Source organism: Sminthopsis crassicaudata, chromosome 1, assembly GCF_048593235.1.
Source record: "Sminthopsis crassicaudata isolate SCR6 chromosome 1, ASM4859323v1, whole genome shotgun sequence".
NCBI classification, from domain to species: domain Eukaryota; kingdom Metazoa; phylum Chordata; class Mammalia; order Dasyuromorphia; family Dasyuridae; genus Sminthopsis; species Sminthopsis crassicaudata.
In genome coordinates, this window is record NC_133617.1 from 418430761 (window position 1) to 418447792 (window position 17032).

Sequence of the window (17032 nt, forward strand, 5' to 3'; positions counted from 1 at the left end):
ATTATCAGTTAACCAATTGTTCATTATTTTTAATTCAGATATTTTTGTTCAATTCACATTTTAAAAAGGACATTGACAAACTAAATATTAAAAGGAAAATGACCCCGATAGTGAGATATCTGGAGACAATGATATATGAGGATTAGGAAAAGGAGCTGGGAATATTTAGCCTCAAGAAGAAAAGATTTGGGCAGGGGATGAGAGAGTGAAGAAGAAAAAGGTCTTTAGTCATCTAATCTAGGTATCTAAAATATATATTATTGTTTGTCCTTTGTTATCCAAGAGAATGAGGTAATGTCATGACATGCAAGTGAAATGGGTTGAAATGAGGGAGGGTTGGGCAAGGTCCCCTCCAGAGCCATCTGGGTCCAGTGGCCAGATTAAAATTAGGAACTAGAGATGGCCCTGAGTGCCATGGGAGATCTTGGCATTTTTAAGCTGAAGTCTTTCCCAGATTTCAGTTTGAATGAGGCAATGCCCAATCAGTAACTGAGGCTGGGTAAGAAATGAAGCAAAGAATATCCTCTTTTACCTCCTCAAAGAACAAATCAATCTGGAGGAGAAGACTCTCAGCATTTGTGGCCCAAACAGAAATAATTGCTATTTATATTCACTTGGAGCCAATCTGGGCCCAAATGGTGACCAAGTATGGCTTGGCCTGGGGCCTATTGTTGGCCAATCTATGAGAGCCAGTGATTTCATTTTAAGGCATTGTCCATAAGAAAAAAAGACGGAAAAAATCTACCCCTTAAACTCTTAAGATATCTTGCAAGGTTTCTGACATGTAGTTTTGATTTCAGAAACAATATTGCATAGTAGACAGAGTCCTGGACTTAACAATTGTGTGATCACCCACAAGTCTCTTAACTTAGCATCTTAATTTCCTTACCTATGAAATGAGAAAAATATTTGTGTTTTTATTGTTATTGTTTAGTCACTTTTCAATTGAGGCTTTTTTGTGACCCCATTTTTTTTTTTTTGCCAGAGATACTGGAGTGGTTTGCTGTTTCCTTCTCCAGCTTATTTTATAAATGAGGAAACTGAGGCACACAAGGTTAAAGTGACTTACCAGGGCGGGTCACATAGTAAATATCTGAGGTCAGATTTGAGTTCAGGGAGATGAATCTTCTTGACTCCAGGCCAGTGTTCTATGCACAGTTATCTGATTATAAGGCTGTTCAGAGGAAAGCACTCTGAAACCTTGAACTATCATATGAATCTTAATTACTGTTAGAGAGCAGAACCAAGGGACAGTTACAGAGAAAGAAATGTGGACTTGATGTTAAGGAAAACTTCCTCATAATTAGAGATATTCAAAAGAAGGATGAAATTGAATTCTCTAATAATACTGTAATTCTTCATGTGGAGGATGTATAAGCAGCCTGACATTAGGCAGGTTTTAGGCAGAATTCATGTTCAAGTACAGATTGGATGAGATCACATCTGTAGTCTCTCCCCAACTTGAAGATTCTGGGTGAAAACATTAAAGAGAAGGGTATGGATCAGATGTCGGCATCAGGTGCAAGGTGCAGAAATATGGCTGAAATTCATCACATCAGAAGCTCCATCCTTATTTTATTTAGAGAAAGGGCAGAAGTTTTAAACAGCTTTGAATGCTGCTACATTACTGTCAGACTGAGCCAACAATAGTTCATAAATATATGGGGGGGAGGGTGTCTATGTCTGTGTGAGAAAGCTTAATAATAAAATAGTAATGATATAACTGGCGTAAGACATTTTAATTTTTGCAAGGCACTTTACAAAAATTATTTCATTTGAGCAATTCAACAAACCTGTGTGGTAGATACTATTGATATTATTATTTCTATTTTATATATAAGGATATTTAATATTAGGTTTCATGACTTGCACACTGTCTTTCAGTCAGTAAGTATCAGAGATGAGATTTGAAATGAGAGCTTCCTGATCCCAGGTCCAGCATGTTGCTATCTACTCAACTGAAATAATATATGTAAAGCTCTTTGGCTACCTTAAAGTGATATATTAGAATCATAATTATAGTGATGGTGATGATTATGCAAAATAAGCCTCCTATCAGGCTGCAGGGGCTCATTCTGTCATTCTGCATTTTTTATTCTTTTACTCTGGTTGTTGTTGTTTGAGGTGCTGGCCACTCTGCCTCTGGGAAACCAGTCAGGTAATCCCAAGGAGGTAAGGCTGTGCTCCTTCCTGCCTTGCCTCTCCTTGAGCTCAGTGTGCTGGAAGATGTATATGGGCTTTTGCTGTACTTCTGCACCAGGAATTGTGTGTGTGTGTGTGTGTGTGTGTGTGTGTGTGTGTGTGTGTGTGCGTGTGTGTGTGTGTGTGCGTGCGTGTGTGTGCGTGCGCGCTCGTGTTTGTATACTGGATATCTTACAGTCTGGTAAAGCCTCTGGACCCCTTTCCAGGATGTTTTTAAATTCATAAAAGAAAATATAAGGAATTACAGAGGAAACAAATGATTATTGAAAAATAGTTATCAAAATAGTTTTTTTTTTTAAATAGACAAGTTCACAGACCCCAGATTGAGAACTCTTGCACCAAAACTCAGACTCAGAGCTAATAAGGGACATGACATGACAAGATCCTGTAAATCCAGCTCCCAAACTCAAGAGTTCCTGGCATTTTTCCTTTATGTAGTATAATTATCAACCTTTCCATATTCAGCAGCACCTCAGTTACTGATTATGTTCCCCTCAGTTAACAGATTGCTCATTATTTTTTCACAACTGCAGCCACCCCCTTAAGTACCTTCATGTTCATCATTCATTCCTGGGAGAGCAAAAAACCAAGATTTCTGGGGAAAGTAGCCAAACAGAACCCCGCTTTATAATTCAGACTGAAAAATGGCTTGAATACTTTTCAGAATTGCAGAATTAAAAAGCAGTTATTACTGAATTAGTTATCCACACAGCCCAACTTCCTGAAACCCAGTCATTGCAATCACCCCAGTGAAGGACTCAAATCCTAATTAATTGTCAGCGGGGAAAAATGGGCATCAGTGAGCCATCTTCATTTAAAAGAAAACAAGTCACATCGAATTTCTTTAAAGTTTAATTTTGTTTAATTGAATAACTTTTTCTTAGAGGATTGTAATTATAAAAAGGAGAAAATAGAAGTACAAGAAATTATCCTCCTTTTCTTAATGTGGTAATTTGCAAAGTGCAGCCATGCTTCAGGATTTCTGACATGATTCAAGGCCAACACCTCACTGTGTAATCAATCAGCCTGTCTTTTTTTCTTTGGCATTTCTGAGTTCTTCTCACTCTGGAGCTTAGTTACACCCTGATGTGTGATATTTTATAAGTGAGAGAGACAGAGAAAGCAAAAATGTGTCTCTTTTCTATTCAGCAAGTATATATTGAATGTCTGTCCCTTTGTTGTGGAAATGGAGGGGAAAAAAAAGCTATGATTCAGCTTAACCATATGCGGAGTTTAACTATTTCTTTAGGGAGATGAAACTATCATGCACGACACAAAACAGTACAAGATAACATGTGGGTGCCACGGACGGTGTTTTAGATAGTAAATGCTGTAGGAAGTTGATCTGTAGGAGGTGATGCTCATAACCGAGGGGAGGAGGGGAGGGAAGGGGGCTGGAGTAGTCAGAGAAGGCTTTGCAGAGGAAGCAAGACATGAGAAGTACAGGAAGGAGTTAGGTAAGTGGAGAAGTGAGGTGAGGGCACACCAGGAAAGAAGGAGGGAACTGTTATAGTTTGGGGGCACAGAGAAGAGAATGAACTGGCCTCTAGGCCCATGGTAGATCTGTGCAGGAATGGGAACCATCTCCACCTGTTAAAAGTTTCAAATTCAGGGCCAGCTAAGTGGCGCAGTGGATAGAGCACCAGCCTTGAATTCAGGAGGACCCGAGTTCAACTGTGGTCTCAGACACTTAACACTTCCTAGCTGTGTGACCCTGGGCAAGTCACTTAACCCCAATTGCCCCAGCCAAAAAAAAATTCAAATTCCCTTCCAGGTCCAACTCAGATGTCAACTCTTTCATGAAGCTTTTCCCAACCCTTCTCTTCCCCCACCCACACACATGTTGGACTCAGATTCCTCATAACATCTTGCCAACATTTAGTTCTGTGCATTTGTTTCACTCTCCCTAGATTCATAAGTCTATGTATGTGTGTTCCTTGCCGCTCTACTCAATCTGTTAGCTCCTTGAAAGCGATCTTTGCATCATGGGCATTTCCGTGGTCATACAGCTAGTCCTGTATCTCTAAGTTTTGTCTTAGGAAAGTGCTTTGTACACAGTAGGCAATTGACAAGAGTTTGTGAATGACCACATGAAGATTTGTTTGATGAGAAATTGATGAGACCCAAAGAATAATGATTAAAAAATCAATGTAAACTTAGAAGTAGGTTTGTACTGAGGGTCCAAGGAATAATCTGTCCTTTCATCTATTCTGCTCAATGGTCGGAGGGTTTTTTAAAAATCAGCTGAACAAGTACAAGATGAGAGCTATGAGCAGATAATAAGTCACGAGAAAAAGATCTGAGAGATTGGAGAGGAAGGGGGGGGGGAATGTTACAGAGTTCAAGTCCAATATGAGTCAGTGGAGTGATATGGCAGCCAATCAGATTAAAGTAATTTTATGTTTTATAAGTAGAAGACAAATGCCCCAAATGAGAAGTGATTGCTCTGGGTTAATTTTCTATATTCAGACCCCATTAAGAATATTGTGGTTAGCTTCAAGTCCCACTCTTCAGGAAGAACATGGATGAGTAGGGATTATATCCAGAGAAGAGATCAGTATGTGAGGGAACTTGAAACCATACTGTTTAAGCATCATTTGAAGGAACTGAAAATATTTACTTGGAGAACAGAATATTTAGTTATTTTCAGGTAATTCAAAAGTTGTCATGTGAGATTTGCAAAATTATGAACAAGGATTAATCTGCAGAGGCAGATTTTGACTAGATATATTAAAACTTTCTTAACCATCACATCTGTCCATAAGTGGAATGAACAGATTTAACAGGTAATGAGTTTCCCATCTTGGTAAGTATTTAATAGAAAGTGGATACTCACTGGTTTGGTATGTACAAGCAAGAATTAGACTAGGTCAGGAATTCTTAATCTTTTTTGTGTGTGTCACAGACTCCTTTCATAGTCTGATGAAGTTTATGGATCTTTTTCCAGAATACTGTTTTTAAATGCATAAAATAAAATACATATTATTACAAAGGAAACCAATTATATTGAAATAAGTTATTCAATTGAAAAAAAAAAAAAAGAGGCTAATGGATTCCAAGTAAAGCACTCCTGACCTAGATAATCTTTGAGATTATCTCATCTGAGATTCAAAGAGACTTATCTCTTCCATCTCCCCTTCTAGGTACATTGCTCTAAGCTTTGACCTAGTATTTTTATATTACTTCATTTCCATTAGGACCATATTCCCAGCTCCATCATCTTCTGCCAATCCTTCTCCAAGTCATATGTATCCGTCCCTTTTGACTCAGGCAACAATTTGCTAATGCGATCAAGAAATCCTAGGTAACATCAATCAATTAAGAAGCATTTAATAAAAACTATGTTTCAGGCTCTATGATAAGTGCTAGAGATTATTACAAGGAAAAATGAAAAATGAGTCCATGCTCTCAAGGAGGTGACATGCCAACAGCGGAGATAGGACATATGTAAATTGGAACTTACAAGATAAATTTAAAGTGGAAGGCAGCCTTAAAAGGAAAGGCATTATCAGCTGGAAAGAATGACAAAGGCCTCCTATAGAAGTTAACACTTAAGCTGAGTCTTTAAAGAAGAAATTTGAAGAGTCAGAAATTAGGTTGGGAAAATATTCCATACATTAGGGACAGCCAGTGTAAAGATACTCATTTTGCAGATAAGGAAACTGAGGCAAATAAAATGAAGCGACTTGTCCAGAGTCACACACATACAATGAGGTCAGATAAGAGTAGGACCAAAGGAGGCAGATGGTTGGAATAGTCTAGGGCCAGGGTTCAGCAAGGAACAGTTGGCAATAAGGCAAAGGAGCATGAAATTGGTGGGTAGTTGGATAGTGAAAAGTTGATCTGGGTTGAGATTAGGAAGTAAAAAGAATGTAGCCAGAACAATGCTTATGATCTGAGGTAGAACTGAGAGAGGAAGATGGATGTTTTACTAAGGGCAAAGAGTAGATGTAAAGAGAAAAATTATAACCAGATAAAATGTAGAGTTCTTAAATATAATGAACTTGAGTGGAGGAGTAGGTTATAGGAGATTAGTAGGTTGAAGAAATGAGAATTAAGATATTTGAGGAAAATATGCCATGATAGGGAAATTCTCTTTAAGAGAATTTTTGGGCATCTAATAGAGGTATTCTTGAAACAGTTCTCCTAGTATTCTCTGTATTTGGAGGTGGAATGAATCTTTGGGAATAACTCCAAAGGTAGTACTTGGAAATGATTTTACTATTGGTTAAGAATTGACCAAGTACTAGTGTTCATTAAGCCACTTCCTCCTCCATACTTGTTTTGTGCAGATCCCATTTCCTTCCTTTGGTCTTAGTGCTCTAGAACTCAGAAGCTTCTAAGATAATAGCTACAAGTTTTGTCTCCTATATGCTATGAGTTTTGTCTCCTATATTCTACAAATTTTAGTCTCTCCAGACTGCTGTCTTGAATTTCTGGATTAGTCTTGGCTGTTTTCTTTAAACCCTGAGATAAGGCATTGTGATTATTTCCTCACTTAATATTTGCTAACATGTACTTGCTTCTACATATGGCTCTTAGGATTATTTAATAGGATACCTATTTTAAAAAAAATAGGTAGCCAAATGTTAGAGTTAGAAGAGAAGGAAAATGGACTCTGTTGACTTTTAAGTCCTGGAAATTATGACATAGAGAGCACAGGTGGTATGTTCGCTTTTTTTTTTTTTACTGCTTGACTTTGGAAAAAAAAGGAAATAAATGGCTATAAAGATGGAATAAAAGAACAGGATCTAATTTTATGGACCATGACTTATGCTAGGACAATGAACTGCTGGCAAGGAACAAAGTATGTTTCATAAAAGTTGGAAAGAACACATTTAGTAGGGCCTAATTAAGAAGATTTTCAATGGGAATGAACGAGAAGGCAGAAAAATGGGGAGATAAACTTGTAAAACCAGATGGTGTGAAAGTTAATATATATAATATGGAATAGCATTGAAGAGAACATACCCAGTTATCCACAGGTGACATTAACAGGGGAGAGAGTTAGGGGCAAATATTTGTGACTTTGGCTCCTATGTGTTACCACAGAGAATGTAGTTTAACAAATGATATAAGACTCAGGTCTCTTGACTTGAACTCCAGTGTTCTTTCCAATATGACTTATTGTCTTTCATCTCATGGGTATACCATGCCAATGGAAAGGGCATGCCTTATTCCAAAAAAAACCTAACTGATGGTAGACAAGCCATGTTCTATGTCAAAAAGGGCTGTTTATGGAAATTCTTGAACCTTGGGGCAGAAGCATAATGGAGAACATTCCCACAAACATAAAAATGAGAGAAAGAGAAATGATCCTCCACCTGGAGAAGTAACAATCACAACAATGAAAGGGCTAGAACAGCCAGGTGTATATTGTTCAGAGCAGCAAGCAGATGGGAGTGAGAGAACAGTAATGGATAAAGAAGGAACAGTAATTGGTCCTCATCAGTGTAGGGCTTTATGGTGGGTATCAAGCCAGAATATGTTATCAGAGAAGAAATGCATCACTTTTGAGGAAGGGAGACAGAAAAGAGATGAGATAAAGACATAAGAGCCAAAACCAACCAATAATCAGAATGAATCCAGTGGCCCTGGCCCTGAATATAAGCCAAACCAAAAAACTGACAATTAATTGGCAATTTCAATACATTCCATATATGCTATAGCATATCTTTTTAAGTTGAGCTTTTGTTCACTAAACATGTCGACTTCTTGAAGGGAGAATGTTGTCAAACATGGGATGCATACACTTATAGGAATATAATAGACCATATATTCAGAGGATAAAAGTTATGTTTTTCTTGAATTATTTTAATATTAAGTTATATTTAATGTAATTAATTATAATTATTTAAGATAATTTTTGGACATGTAAAAGAGGTTTTCTGAAAATAATTGAGTTTATGGGAATGACTAAAATCATAAAGGTAGTACTTAAAAGTGACTTTACTATTACTTAGCAATATAATAACAATAAATTAAGATATTATTTTTCAATTTTATTTATATTTAATTTTTAAAAATTTTCAATTCTAGTATCTCTTCCTCCTGTCCTTCCCTCTTCCATTGAGAAGGCAAGAAATATGGTACTCATCATACATATGAAGTCAAGCAAAACTTTTCTACATTAGCCATGTTATAAAAGAAAGAAAAGTTAAAAAAAAAAAAGTAAAAGAAAATATGATTCAGTTTACATTCATTTAGTTTAACAGGTCTCACTCTGGAAATGGATAGCAATTTTCAGGGTAATGTTTTTCTAATATACATTATAAAATTGATACAAAGGGAAAATACAATAATGATGGGGGATTTCAACTACTTAGGCTAAAAATCTCATTCTACTTAAATCAGAATGGCTAATAAGTCCTTAACATACGTTTTTGCTAGTTTTATTGCATAGAAGGTAGAAGAAACAATGAGAGGAACTGTTTGTTAACCAACAGAAAAGACTTGCTTGGTAATGTGGAAATTATAGGAAACTTTTAGGAAAGTGATAATAGTAAAGCTAGTTATAGTTATATATGTGTATATGCTCGACTTTAGGAAAACAATTCCTAAATATTCAGAGAAAAAACTAGGCCAAAATGCCCTAAAAGGAAGAAAGAGAGAGGAATATGACTGCATAGGGAGCTTTGCTGAGATTTTAAAAGAATATTTACAAGAAACAGGAATAATACCTAACCAAGGATAAATACTAAAAAAGGAGCATGAATTTATATAACAATGATATCAAGAAGGATAAAGTGCAGAATGAATGGGAGCTTGCAAAATAGGCAGAAGACAAAAGGAAATATTTTAGTTATATCCAGAGAACAGTGAACAAGGAAAAGTGTTCCTGTTTGGAGGGTGGTATGTTAAAAAAGATGACAGTAAGAAGAAGAATAACTGTTCAGATTCAATTTTGCTTCTGTTTTCTCTGTCAAAGAGAGTGATCTGTAGATTATAATAATTTAAGTAAATTTGGTTAAAAAATATTGAAGTTCAAAAGAGCAGAAAGAGGACATGGAGTTATTTTGAATGGGTTCAGGTCTCCAAAAATAGAGAGATTATTATTATTATTATCCTAGAATAATGAAAGAACTTGCAAATACAATCACAAAACTAAAATTGATCATTGAGAAATCATGGGGAGAGAGAGAGAGAGAGAGAGAGAGAGAGAGAGAGAGAGAGAGAGAGAGAGAGAGAGAGAGAGAGAGAGAGAGAGAGAGAGAAAGAGCGCACATATAGTTTATCAGACTTTGGAGGGACAGATAAGAAAGACAAGAATATTTATATACAAATGATAGCAAATAATAATAGTTCAGATTATCTGCAAGATAAAAAGGATGTTAAATTGTAGTGTCAAAAAAAAAAATTGTAGTGTCTAATGAGTTACCACCTGCCCTAAATCATTATTGGTCAGAGAAATGCAAATTAAAATAACTCTGAGATACTACTACATAGCACTCAGATTGGCTAAGATGACAGGAAAAGCTAGTGACAAATGTTGGAGGGGATGTGAGAAAACTGGGACACTAATACATCGTTGGTGGAACTGTGATTGGATCCATCCATTTTAGAAAGCAGTTTGGAACTATGCTCAAACAATTGTCAAACTGTGCATATCTTTGATCCAGCAGTGTTTCTACTGAGCTTATATCCCTCATATAAGGATACACACATACACAAACACACACACACACACACACACACACACATACACGCATGTATAAAATATATATATATATATATATATATATATTTTTTTTTTTTTCCCCATTTATTTATTTATTTATTTTTTGCTGAGGCAATTGGGGTTAAGTGATTTGCCCAGGGTCACACATTTAGGAAATGTTAAGTCCAAAGAGACCTTAAAAAAGAGAAAGGGATTCACACATACAAAAATATTTGTGGCAGCCCTTTTTGTAGTGGCAAGAAACTGAAAACTTAGTGGACGCCCATCAGTTGAATGACAATGTAATGGCATATAAATGTTATGGAATATTATTGTATTATAAAAAATGCTCAGCAGGATGATTACAGAAAGGCCTGGAACGACTTACATGAACTGATGCTAAGTGAAATGAACAGAACCAAGAGATCATTGTGGCAACAATAAGATTATATGATGATCAATTCTGATGGATGTGGCTCTTCTCAACAATGAGACAATTCAGGCTAATTCCACTGACCTTGTGATGATGAGAACCATCTACGCCCAGATAGAGGACTGTGGGAACTGAGTGTGGACCACAACATAGCATTTTCGTTCTTCTTGTTGTTTGTGTGAATTTTATTTTCTTTCTCATTTATTTCCTTTTTGATCTGATTCTTGTGCAGCAAGATAATTGTATAAATACTTATGCCTATATTGGATTTACATTTATTTTTACCATGTTTAACATATATAGGATTACTTGCTATATAGGAGAGGGAGTAGAAAGAAGTGGGGGAAATTGGAACATAAGGTTTTGCCAAGGGACAGTGGTGAAAAATTATCCTTGCATATATTTTGAAAATAAAAAGCTTCAATTTAAAAAAATGAGTTACCACAAACTAGAGAAAGCTAAACTAATCTAACTTGGCTGGAGTTACATTTACATATTGTATATCCTATATGTGCATGTATATACACATCACACATATATCATATATTTGTATATAATAGACACTTTATGTTTATACACATGCAGACACACATATGTATATCAGAGCAGCATCCCTGGCTGCTAACATCTGGCTTCCTGTCCACTTCACAGGACCTTTCCTCCCTTCTTGACATATAATAAGGAGTTATTCTCCCAAGATTCCCAGATAGTTCCTGGGCTGTTTGGGGTAACTCTCTGCTGCTATGACCTAGTGTTTGGATTGGGAAAGAGAGGTGATATATACACTTTGACATAGAAATTAAGGCCTCTGTTTTGTAGTGCCCTTTCCCTGGCTCCTGCTGTTAAAGCAAGGCATAATCATCAATTACTATTACTATGGCTTGAGGGGAATCTGGGAGATGGCAGAATGAATACAAATAAAATCAGTTGTAGGGGGCATAGTCTCAGGTAATTTGGTCTCCTGATAGATCATCTTGTACCTATTTTCTCCCCTGCCCCAATCCATCCTTCATACCACCTGCCAGCATAATCTCACTCGTGTATAGAAATTGTCATGCTTCCCTGGCTCAGATATGGTCAGTGGTTGCCCTTGGTAAAATGGACTTCTATTAGAGGCAGCTAGGTAGCACAGTGGTAGCACCAGCCTTGAATTCAGGAGGACCTGAGTTCAAATCCGATCTCAGACACTTAACACTTCCTAGCTGTGTGACCTTGGGCAAGTCACTTAACCCCAGCCTGGGGGGGGGGGGGGGGAGTGGACTTCTGTTTGTGCCATCTAAACACCTTAGGCCTTTCTATCCCAGGCCTTTGCTTGTAGAGTTCTCAATGTCTGAAATGTCTTCCTTCCCTCTTTTTGCCTTTTGAATTTCTGCCTATTCTTAAGAGCCTGACTCAAATGTTGTCATCTTGGTGCTCCATTAAAATAGCTTCTCCTCCCCCCCTTGGATAGCATGTTTTATTTTTTGATATCCCTTCTAATTTATTTATCATGTATCATATATTTTAATTATTTTGTACTATATGCAAAACTCTAGGAGAGACCATGTTTTATTTAAAATTTCTAATCCCCCTAGCCAGATCTAGCACACAGAAGTGATTGTGGTTGAATACATAGCTAGGATCTCTTCTGAGCTTTTCCCCCCATTAGCCAGTTCTTGTAGATGATGAGGGTGGAACCCCCTATCTTTGATTAGAACAAGACAGCCATCTGGAGAAAGCCTGGATTACTGTAAACTATCTGAAAGCCTAGCTACTCCCTGAGGCGAGCAGAGAGTACTGATAGGATCTACTGGGCTTAAGTGGGCCTTTAGTTCTTAAGTAGGCTTTTTGTTCCTTGTCAGAACACTTTGCATTGACAAAATCATCATAACCCCATAGTTACTCTATCCAATCAGAAAGCCAAAATAGATGCCAAGTCTCCTCCCCTCCTCCAAGTTATATTTCCCCAATAAAATGACTTAGTCTCCTGTAATTTCCTAGCTAACATCTATTTGGATCCTGCCTTCTTTTTAGGATTAGTCTGCCAGTCAATGGCATAATCCCACTTTATAGCATTTTTCTCCTTGTTATAGCTAACTCCCTAAATCCTTTTTAGGATTCATTAGGAGTTTGCCCAGTCCTAATGGTGTCCTCCTTCTCAATGGCATCTCCCCCTGGTTAATTCTGAGTTCCTCTAGGGAACTTGTTAATTGCTAAAACTCCTTTCCAATCTTTATGGGTTTAGCCCCCTCTTAGCAGAATAATAAAATTATTTCTCTCTTGATATGGAGGTCTAAGCCTATAAATTCTTTTGAGACATCTTGCAACACTGTCCCCAATATACTTTTGGAGTTCAGCACTTCAAACCTCAACATTTGGTGGCCCACATAGGAGTCCTAGAACCCCAATATGTTTTGTTGGTTTAGCACTTCTACATCCCATCATTTGGTGGTGAAATTAACTCCACACCTGTCACCTGCTCTCTTGGGTCCCTATGCTATGTCATCTTTATTTCCTTCTCAAGATCCTTCTTAAGATCATAGTAGAGGGCCTTAGATATCATATCTGCTCTGATGACTTTATATGATAGATGATTTTCCTAAGATCACTCAATAAGCTAATGGCAGAGCTGGGCTTTGAACCCAGGACTTCTGACTCCAAATCCAGTTCTTGTGCCACTATATTATACAGCCTTCAAGGCCTTTCCATAGAATATAAACTCCTTGAGGGTGGGGACTCTCTTTACTTGTATTTGCAAACCTAGTCCTCAGCATACTAACTGGCATATGGATGCTTGATTCCTTCCTTTCTAGCTGAGTGGCAAATGACCTTTTAGTTTCATGGTAAAACTCATAGCACCTTGTGCCCTATTTTTCCAACATTCTTGAACTCTGCCCAGTGAATCCCTGAACTACAGTACCCTCTTTGTAAATCCACTCTATACTGTTCCTATCAACACGATATTTATAGAAAAAATTCAATTTAGAACAGAAGACCAGAGAATTGTAATCTCATATCCACTGCTGTGTAGCCTCAGGTCACATATTTACCTTCTCTGAACTTTAGCTACTTTAGTTATAAGATGGGGATGATAATACTTATGCCACCTACTTTCCAGAATTGTTATGAAGATCAAATAGGTTAATATGTGCAAAGCACTTTTAGCACTGTATGACAGACATTTTTATGTATAAAATGTAAGTGATTTTAATTAGGATAATTATCTTTCTGATCCCATAAATATTCTCAAAAGTCCCAAGCTCTTGCACATTCCTCTCCAACTCCCAGCATCACTATTCTGAAGTTTCTGACCTCCTCTCCAGAGTACCCATATCTTCCTTAATGGAATCATATCTTCTTCTAAGCACTTGTGTCTTAGACAAATATTAGCTTATTTGTCATTTTGTACTTCTCTGATTTTGGCCCTGTTCAAACCAGATTTGTTCCAGTGATTTCTCTCAGGGGAGAAAATTTGGGAAGAGAAAGAAATTAGATGATTTGCCCTATCTTATTAGCCATTTTGGTGGGGAACTACCATTTCTTGTTTAGTGGAAAATCCCCCCAAAAAACAGTCCTGAGAGGATTGGGATGATAATGACCATACCCTAAAAGCCCAGGTATAAAAAGAACCATTTCATTTCTCCAAGTGATAGAGTGAATGAGACCCAACAAAAAGCCATGTCCCTGCTACCTACCCAGAGTCTAGATGGGCCATTGGGATGGCATTGACAGGAGAAGACTTTTATTGAATTTAAGTGAGCCTTTGTTATAATGGACCCAATCTAGTTGAATTTCCACAGCTATTCCCTGGGGCAAGTATGAGGGGACTGTTGAATTTCTTGTCAAATTCCTTGCATTTATTCCTTACAATTATCATGACCTCACAGTTACTGTATCCAATCAGAAAAATCAAGTTATGATATCAACCCCCAAGTTTATTTCTCTCCTATAAAAGAAAGAACCTATCTGTACCTCAGTTCCCAGCTTACTCCTTTCAGGATTCTAACTTCTTTTTGGGGATAGCCCACCAGTCAATGGTGTAATCCCCCAATCCTTTGTGGGTTTATTAGGAACCTGCTACCATATTTAAGAATTTACCATGCCTAATGGCATCTCTCGCCTTATTATGACATCTTCCTTCAAGTTAATTATGAATTCCACTAGGGAATTTAGCCCTAGTCTTTCCCTTTGTTAATGGCTAACTCCTTTTTAAAATTTAGCCAGCCAGTCAATGGCATAATAATAAAATCTTTGCCTCTTGATTTGGAAATGATTACAAATTCTTTTGAGATACCTTGTGACATTTTGTGCTTTCTCAATATATTTGGTGGACCATACAGGGAAACTCCTGAAACCCCAATATATTTGGGGGATTCAGTGCCTCTGTACCCCCATACTCCAGATCACAAGGATCTCTCTGAAAACTATAACCCCAGGTTTCATTTGTAGATTTCCAAATCAATACAGATAGAACATCATCTAAGGAGCAGATATGGTAGAAAAAAATTGCCCATAAAGTAAATTTATGTGTAATGAAAACTACTTTACCACCAATTGTCATTACAAAATCAGATTCTTCTATAAATTAAAAAAAGATGGCTCTGAAGTATAATAAAAAACTATAATGTAGCAAAACTTTGAAAACTTTTTTATTAAAATATCAATCATAGAATGATAACATTTTAGAATTAAAATATCTTTTGAAATCATCCAGCCTATTTCCTAGACTATGTTGTCCTGTATCCTGTCAGGATGTTCTAAGCAATTAAATAGGAGTTCCATGAGAAAATGTGCATGCTAATGATATCTTCTTGCTAAAATATTAAATTTGAAATTGTGCATATAAATTATACATTTGATTCTTGCTTGGCAACTTTTGGAGGTTGAAAATAGACTTAGTATCTTTGAAATATTCCAAGTCCTCTTTGTCTAAGGAATGTTTCATTTGTCGAGACTCTTTTTGCCAGATTAACATTTATAGGTTCCATCACGATGTTTCAATATCAAAGATAGTTTGGGGACAAATGGGTTTGGGAAATGATAGTCTAGCTCAAACTCTTCCTTTAGTGGAAGTGACTTGTGCAACATTATTGAGTTTGTCCAGATTTTTCAAGATGACTTTCGCCTTAAAACTTGTGCCTTTTACTCCTTAGTTCTCCACATTATCAATTTCCCCATCTCCTAAGGAGTCTTCCTGTATCTATTTCCTCCCCTCCCCAACTTCATCCTTCATACCATCTGCTAGCATGCTCATGCACAGAGAATGTCATGCCATTTTTCTGCTCAGAAGTGGTCCTTGGTTGCCATGGCCTTCAAAGTGTTCACAAGAACTCTCACAGTTTGGCGCCTTCCTAACCTTTCCAGTGATCTCTGAAACATACTCACTGCCTTCATAAAACTACAGAAAGATCTTCTAAGATTTCGTAGGAACTGATATGAATTAGGTATGAAATATAGATTTGGGTCAGCAACATTGAAAAAAGGGATTTCATAATGTTTCTTCAGGACTAAATGACCATTTTATTACATTTGTCTGTGATTTATCTATGGTTGTATTTCCCAGAAAAATAGATGAGTCTTATGGCTTTAATTTTTTTTTTTTTTTAAAGATTTTAAGTATTATGAAGATGCAGCTGATGAATATCGGGACCAGGAGGGCACCTTGCTCCCTCTCTGGAAGTTCACATATGATAAGGCAAAGCGCCTGGCTGTGACAGCCCTCTGCTGGTGAGTGTTTGGGTTGCACTTCCAAAGTGTTCGGGCTCCAAGAATGTCTGTTTCTTTAAGCCCGGGGAAGTATGAAATGACAATCCCACGTTACCATAGAGAACAGTCCAGGCATGGAAGTATGTGTTGGATGCTTGTCTTTGTGCAAATGCAGCCTTCCACCTAGTAAAATAATGCAAATGAAGGAGAACAAATGAGGGTCGTTAGTATCTCACTCTCAGCCTATTTTAACTTCTTCCCTGGAGTAATGCCCTTTGTTTAATTCTTTTAAAACCTTAATAAGAGATTGAAGCTTCAAGATCTGTCTTTTAGTACAGTCTCTAATGGCCAGTTACTGATGAATATTGTTGGCTCAGTTGTTAAGGGACGGGGATGAGGGATGAGGGGGGTGGGGGGAGAGGAGGGAGGGAAGGGGGGAAAGAGGGGAGAAGAGAAAGGAGCAAGCATTTATTAAGCACCCACTGTGTACCATGGAGTGTTCTGAGTGGCTTACAAATATTATCTCATTTCAACCTCACAAAAATCTTGAAGGAAAGTACTTTTATGATCATATTTTACAATTGAGGAAACTGAGGCAGACAGAAATAAAATCATTTGCTCAGGGTCACCCAGATAGTAGATGACTGAAGTCAGATTTGATCTTAGTGATGTCTTCCAGACACCAAGCTTGTTACTGTATCCACTGTGCCATCTGAAGCATCAGGCCACTCCTTGTCATAGAATATTCAGATTAGAAGGGACTTAGCAGTATAGGTATAGAGGTAAAGTAACTGAGACCTAGAGAGATGAGTAAGCTTGTCCAAGATCATATGGGTATTTCATGTAGACCCTAGAACTATAGTCTTCAAACTCCCAGTCCTGGCCTTTTTCTGCTGCAGCAGCATACACTCACTCACTAGCTTCTGATACCCAATTCCACCCACAAAAGCTAGAGTTAGGAAGGTTTTCTAAGACAAGAAAACACTGATGTTATGAATAAAAGAAACTAGAAAGTCAGTTTCCAGAGGGCCATAGAGCTTTTTAATCATTAGTGA

At 37.3% G+C, this 17032-nt stretch overlaps 1 protein-coding gene across 1 annotated transcript in view; it reads left to right on the forward strand.

Annotated features, from left to right (window-relative positions):
• DNAI1 (dynein axonemal intermediate chain 1) overlaps positions 1-17032 on the forward strand; it is a 264230-nt gene that overhangs the window by 121655 nt on the left and 125543 nt on the right. Inside the window, exon 11 of the mRNA XM_074280236.1 lies at positions 15881-15998. Within this exon, the coding sequence (XP_074136337.1) occupies positions 15881-15998 (118 nt within the window). The remainder of the gene's footprint in view (positions 1-15880; positions 15999-17032) is intronic.